General features: G+C 34.6%; 1 protein-coding gene across 1 annotated transcript; it reads left to right on the top strand.

Moving 5' to 3' along the window:
• Positions 1 to 29: 29 nt before the first annotated feature.
• On the top strand, positions 30 to 6219 carry LOC138319350 (protein FAM161A-like). Its single transcript, XM_069262437.1, has 5 exons — positions 30 to 1796; positions 1992 to 2067; positions 2479 to 2646; positions 3351 to 3450; positions 3601 to 6219. The coding sequence occupies exons 1-5, from the start codon at positions 80 to 82 to the stop codon at positions 3811 to 3813; spliced, it is 2274 nt and encodes a 757-aa protein (XP_069118538.1). The 5' UTR covers positions 30 to 79; the 3' UTR covers positions 3814 to 6219.
• The last annotated feature ends 1068 nt before the right edge of the window (positions 6220 to 7287 follow it).

Below are 7287 nucleotides of genomic sequence, written 5' to 3' on the forward strand. Positions count from 1 at the left end.
CACATGGATTTATTGAAAATAAAATAGTATATTTACTCCGTATCATCCGACATAGTTTCGAATCAACAAATGGCCGACGATGGCAACAACACATCACAGTTTGGCTGTTTTGACTAATGCATGTGTAAAGCCCCCCATTGATCCTAAAACAGGATTGTCTACATCTTTAAATGAAAGGTCTCTTTCAGCTCTCAGCCAATATGGGGATGAATATGCAGAGGATAAGGAAAGGTTGGACGATGAGGGGCAGGCCCGTGTGGATTATTTGTCCGGTCTTGCCCTCTCCGATCCCGCCAGCAGAGGAGATATACCGGGAGAACTTAACAATTTGACGGATGACGAATTTTATCAGAAATTGGTACAGCTGAAAAGTGAGCATAAGAAAACTCTTGCAATATGTGAAAAATTGTATAAACGTAAAATTAATTCTGATCAAAGCAACAATATCAATGGCTTTGTTTCCAATGAAGATTTTGGCAAAGTGCCAAGTTATTCAAAAGATGAAGAAATGGATATTTCTTTGGTGAATGGCGTTCAAACACATGATCAAAGCTGTAGAAATTCCGTTGGTGAATCTTCAAAGCCGCCAACAGGTCGACCACCCCAGTCCCCAGGTGCAAAGACAGTGTCACCCTTTGGAATGAAGACTGCACCAGTTCACAGCCACCGGACTACATTGACAAAAAGGCCGAATTCAGCACCAACAAGAGGTGGATCATTAAGCCTTGCAAGGAGTTTGGAAGAGGAAGTGTGGTTGAAAATTGCTGCAGAAAGGAAAGCAGCCAGAGAGGCAAAGGAAGATGAACCAGTTGAAAAATATGAAACAACACAATCTGAAACATACGAAAGTCCAGAACTGACAACTGCAATGGCAGACATTGATGATATGTGGGATAATTTTTCAATAGAAGAATATGCACCAAGAGCTGAAAGACCATCTTCAGCAACTGTCACTCGTAAAGAAAAGGCAGATCAGTGGAGACATAGAATCACAATACCTAAGCCCTTTAAAATGACTATTCGCGAAATGAACAAAGAAAAGAAGATATCACAAATACAGAAAGAACAAGAAGAAAAGTTACAGCAGAAATACAAGGAAGAAGAGATGGAATGCCAAAAGAAATTCAAAGCTTCACCAGTGCCAGCACATATATATTTACCAATGTATGATGAAATTGCAGAAAAGAATGAAGCTCGAAGGCGATACATACAAGAGTACAGCAAGGAATTACTGAAATCCCAAGAAAAACCATTCAATTTTGTTAAAAGAGAAGCTGACAAAAAGAAACACAGACGAGTGAAATCAGCACCACTTTCAGATGATGGTGTAAGGAAATCCTCTTCATTCAAAGCTAAGCCAGTACCCACATATGTCATTGATGACAGTGTAAATGATAAAATCATGGAAGAGGAGGAATATAGAAAAATAAGAATAAAAATGCGATCAGAAGAACTGTTAAAAGCTGCATCATTGCCTCCAAATATGGAAGCAAGGAAACAATATGAACAACATAAAAAGCGCGACAAACAGGTTAAAAACAAAAGAAAATCTCAGTTCCAGCCCAAAGTAAATCATGACGTGCCAGATTATGATGAACTTTATAGACATTTTCAAAAAGAGTTGGCACGACGCAAAAAACAACGAGAGGCCACAGTGGTAAAACCTTTCCAACTCAACACATTGCACCTTAAATCAACCCAAGAAAAGATCATAAAGGATATCCAAAGAGAAGAGGAAAACTCCAAGGAGAATAGATGGCCATACAAGAAACCACGAGTCACACCAAGGAGTTTAGGCAAGTAAAAATACACACAAACTAATTCAGCTAGTTCTACTGAATATTCAAATACCTGGTATGTTCTCATACCTTATAAGCTAAGATGATAAAGGAATTGTACACGTGTAAGTTTTAAAGATTGTGGTCTTTTTAAGACAGGTTATCTAATATTGCTTGCAAGTAAACACCATTTTTTTTATTGTTATTATTTAGGTACACTGTCCACTTCACTCGACTCCATTCCAGCAAAAACCACTGCATCAACAGACCTTAGGAATAGTCACACTAGGTATGTAACATGAAATAATTTTGTAAGAGAATCTTACTGTTAGTCACACAAGCAGGTAGTAATGATTAGATGAACCTTCAGATAACTGCCCTTTGGAATAATTATCAGATATTTAGAGATTGCATATATAATTAGCTTTCCATTATATGTGCAGAATGAATGCAGATTCTCACACAACTTTGCAAACAGAATTTATTTCATAACCCGATGAAATTTAAAAAAAAATAATGATTGGTGGCATGTGCTCAGTTTGAGTGGATGTATCTTAAAACATTTGCTTAACAAAATAAATGTCAAATAGTTCTTAGCTGTAACACCAGTATTTCTTAAGCAGGAATAGATTACTAATATGATCAGCTGTCATACAAATATAAGAATTTTTGAGAATTAAAATGGTTATTGTTTTTGCAGAAAGAAACTCCACGACATGACACAGAAAGAAAGGGAGCAGCTAGAGGCCGATAGAAAGAGGAGGATTCGGGACATGAAAATGAGGTCACAGATCAGGTCAAATACAAGGGATGCTGACAATAACCAGTCATTAGAAGATACATATAGACAAAAAGTCCGTACATTCAAGTAAGTTCAAATCTCATGATATTTTCATTTGAACCATCATCTGGGTTGAGCAGTCTTGGTTTTTGACAAATTTTGTTATTACTGTTTCTCGTACTAGATGACTCTTCCTTCCATATCTTTTGTAGATTGACTAGATCCATCGTGACACTAGATTAGTCTCTTAACACTGCCTCTCAGACAGTACTATAAAATTCAAATCTCTATAAAAATTGATTTCCTTTGGTTTCTGTTTGTTCATTTTCCTTTATGGCACAAATATAACATGGCCGTTAGGGAATTATCTTGGTGTAACTTTTCAATTGAAAATACCATTATTTTTCAGAAAGCAATTAATGTGCTTGATTTTTTTTCTTCAAATTTAATTTGTGCATTTAAAATTCTTATTTTTGCTCATATTGTGCCTGTTAGATATTGAAACTGAAAAATTAATAACAGTCATCTTAATGTTCTACATGTACAGTGGAACATATACATATATTTGAAGAATTTTACAGGTTTATATACTTCATTTTTAGCTTTAAATGTTTTTATGGAAGAAAGAAAAAAATGGAAGAGCAAAAAATAAATCAGTCTTTCAAAAATTCAAATACAAATTTTTATTCACTAGCAGTCACAAAGATCTCCTTGGAATTCTGAAAATGTTAATAGCTTCTTATCGTAAAAAGATATTGATGACTATTTAACATTGAACATTCTTGTCGTAGAAATGATGACCGTACCAGAAAAGAGGAATACCAGAAGAGTTTGGAGGAAATGCAAGAGCGAGTTAATAAGAGACCATTGTTGTTTCAACAAGAGAGCCAGGTGAGATATGTTAATGTATCATCCAGACTTTATCAATGATATGTAGTATATTTGGTGTCTGGCACTGTAAAATAAAATTATAGGACAGGAGAACTAATGTCCAATCATAACTAAAATACTGAAACTAAAAATAGTGTTCATTCCTTCTAGGTGAATGCTAAGGCTTCAGCAGAAAAGAAGTTTGCAGCAACTCTCAGAAATCATGGGATAGATGAGGACTTTGTGCAGAGTCGCAGCTCCCGAGCCGGCAGTGTTGTAAATGGTGACGTTGATAGAAGTTACGAGGATGACTTTGATGCTACTTATGCCAAGTCGGACGGTGATGAAAAGTATGATGATGATTATGAGGAGGAAGAAGCATGAACATTTGCAGAAATGTGTATTCCTTTAGCTTTAACTAAAAACTACAACATAGAGATAGAGATTGGACCTGCTGTGAAGGTGTTAAGATCATGTTTAATGAACATAAGCTGACATATATATCAAATCAATTCTGTAATGCAAAAACGAAAGATTTGTTTTGATTGTTGAATATTCAGTGCAGATTTAGGGGCTATCCAGAAGTAGTCTACAACATATACCCAGTATATATAACAATTCTGTACTCTCTTTACATAATTAGCAAGTGGACACATCACAGGAAGTAGCACGCCCAAGAATCATGTTAGTACAGCTAGTCACTTATAAGCATGTTTTGTTAGATGCTTGTTTATATCAAACATTTGTAGATGTGTGTCTTATACTTATTTTATGTTTTTATGAGAGATATACTTACTTTCAAGACACAAGATTATTTTTTCACATAAATCTCAGTCAAATACGTAGATGAGCTAATATTTGAAGTTTAAATCTGTTGGTGGATGTTGGTATATGATGAAAAAGACTCGCAAGATTATTTTTTCCACACAAATCTCAGTCAAATATGATGAGAAAGACTGACTGTGCACTAGAATGAATAATCATACCCTGTCTTCACTCGGACATCTGTCAGAAATTTTCCATCCCTAGTCCAGAGCTATGTGATCACAGCTTGCTGTGTAGTACATCAGATCACTGTACAATCTACAGTTAAAATTCAGTGAAATGATTACTATCTTCACTGACACAAGTCAATACATTATTACTGTAAAATAGATTAGCAATGTAAATGATTGGTACCACGCACCAGAATGTTTTTTTTTTTCAATGTGTAAGATACACTTTTGTCATTACATTATTTAGTAAAGAGTCTGTTATAGTTTATCTCCATTTTATATATGGGGTGGGGGAGCATCATCCAAGAGGAAGAATGTTAAGTAGTAAGGAGGGCAAGAAGGCCATAGGGAGGCCATCCTGGGAGAACTAAGATTTTAGGATACAATGAAATGTTAAAAATGTTCAAAACAAAGCAGTAATAGATATGTGTTCTGTTGTGTTTCTGATGTATTTATCAGATATCTTGCTATAATAGATTATTTAGCTATAGTCTTTCAAACTGTTATTCAATCATTACAGATAAAGATAACATTTTTATAAAATGATTCATCTATATCTTGTCTCGGGTATTTTCCTGCATTCTGTTGATGTACATATATACAACATGTGTTGCCTAACGTACTAATAGCCATAGATCTCTTACTAAGGATGCATGTACCTCCAGTATGATTGAACTGTGTGTATTTTACATGATGCGCTGTATTACTTGTGATTTTCTTAAAAGTATGAATGTTCTTAGCAAAGTGAATCTGTATAATGCTGTTTTTGTCTTGATTATGAACCTTTCCCTTGATTAGTAAGATTAAAATCAAGTGAAACTTTTATCAAGTGTTAAATTAAGTTCCACCATTTCATATTGTTGAGAAATCACTTGAATCTGTGAAGGTATCTTAATGGAAGTCTGTGTAAACTATCACTAGTCTTTTGTCATGGTGCAGTCATCCTTTTACTAGAATATAACAGTTTACTTAGGTTTTCTTTTGTGCTTAACAAGTTCATTTTTATATTTACTGTTTAGTAACATTTCAAAGATCCATCCAGATCATCTTATCCCATTGATGAGAACTAAAGGCCTTGTGTCACGGTGTCTGGGGCTATATACCTCATCATCTACCCATTGTTGAGAACAACATAGAAAATTTCTGTTTGTTTAATATCCTTTTCAGTGCTTATAATATGATTTGATCATTGATTTACAGCAATACCCCATCAGTGACCTCCGATTTATACGACCAGTATGTACTGAAAGAAACATTTCAATTCCACAAGTTTTCCTCTTCATGCTTTAAAAAAAGCTTTCCAAAGATGTGTTTCTTAGATCAAAATCTTCCATTCAACACTCAAATAGAAATCTGTGAGGCCACCAGAAAAATCTCGTGTACATACTACACGTACCCTATATATTACTGTAATAATGCTTCTAGTAGCAGCCTCCATTTATAACAGATTGTATTGAAATAAGAGTCAGTGGTCTGATTATGTACATATATATATATAATCTCAATCCCCTTTGTATTAGATCTATATTGTAATTAGTTTCTTAACTAACTAATATTGGGGCATTTTTATTTTAGGAAATTTTCAGACAATTGAAGATCTTTTGAGTAGGTTGCATGGAAATATTTGAAATAGAAATTAAAATAAGACTAAAATGTGATGTTCATGTTTGTTGAATCTGTCTCCTGCAGAACCTTGTGTATATTTTTATTAATATGTAATCATAACTTATTGATATTTAAACTTTTGTACCAGAAGTAGCACAGTACAATAAACATGATATTTTGTAGATTAAAACTAATTTTGTTGTCTGTTGAACATATAAATAATCAGATTATCATTATAAATATTATTAGTAAACCAATCAAATGCATGGATTGTGACAGAAAAAAAGGGAGGTGCCCTAACAATCATCTTAACAATACAAACTAAAACAAAAGGCCCATTGGCCTTAACAGTCACCTGAGGTTGGATGTAGAATGAATCAAAGACATATATAATAAAAGGTATCGGCCCTTGAAGTCAGTCAGTGATTTTATAAATTTGACTTTTTAATCTATGAAGAGTATTTGCTTCCATCAAACCTGTGAACTCAGAATATTTTTTGAAATTTTAGTCATTTTGAACCTGTTTGGCCCCGCCCCTCTGGTCCCCCAGGGGTCAGCGCTGACCAATATGGATTTTAAAAAGTTAGATCTCAGGCTAATAATTTTAATCAAGTTTGACACATTTCCTATGAAAATTGAGCAAATAATGTCCAAAAATGTGTTTTTCTTGCATAAACTAAAGTAAACTTTACCCCCTCCCCAGGGGGAAATGCGAGACCCCAGGATCATATAATTTACAAATTTTATAAAACACCTAAAGTTCTTTCCATCTCTGAAAAGTATTTGATTCTAGAATTTCAGATGAAGATTTTTGAAGTAATAGCCTATTTGACCACTTTTGGCCCCGCCCCCCCTGTCCCCAAGGGGTCAGCCAGGACCAGTATGGATATGATGTTAAAATGCTATCATACTGATAATTCTGACATTCGACTCATTTCCTATTACAAATGATCAAATAATCCTAAAAAATGTGTTTTCCCTATATAAACTATAGTAAACTTAACCCCCCTCCTCAAGGGGAAAACGAGAGACCCCAGAGTCATATAATTCACATTTTCTGTAAAGGACCTTACGATCTTTCTATCTATATGAAGAGTATTTGATTCCACCACATCTGTGAGTGGAGAAGAAGATTTTTGAAATTTTAGTCAATTTTACCCCTTTTGGCCCGTTCCACAGTCCCCTGGGGAGTGGGGACCATATAATTCATACTTTTGATTGGCCTTGTGCCTTAGAAGGTTTGTGCAAAATTTCATTG

This window comes from Argopecten irradians, chromosome 3, assembly GCF_041381155.1.
Source record: "Argopecten irradians isolate NY chromosome 3, Ai_NY, whole genome shotgun sequence".
Lineage (NCBI taxonomy): Eukaryota > Metazoa > Mollusca > Bivalvia > Pectinida > Pectinidae > Argopecten > Argopecten irradians.

Excerpts from the sequence above, each read along its gene's own strand:
- LOC138319350 (XM_069262437.1), top strand. The coding sequence starts at position 80 with ATGGCAACAACACATCACAGTTTGGCTGTTTTGACTAATGCATGTGTA. Across the intron at positions 2,068-2,478 it reads CTTAGGAATAGTCACACTAG|AAAGAAACTCCACGACATGA; the intron begins GTATGTAACATG and ends TTGTTTTTGCAG. Across the intron at positions 2,647-3,350 it reads CAAAAAGTCCGTACATTCAA|AAATGATGACCGTACCAGAA; the intron begins GTAAGTTCAAAT and ends TTCTTGTCGTAG.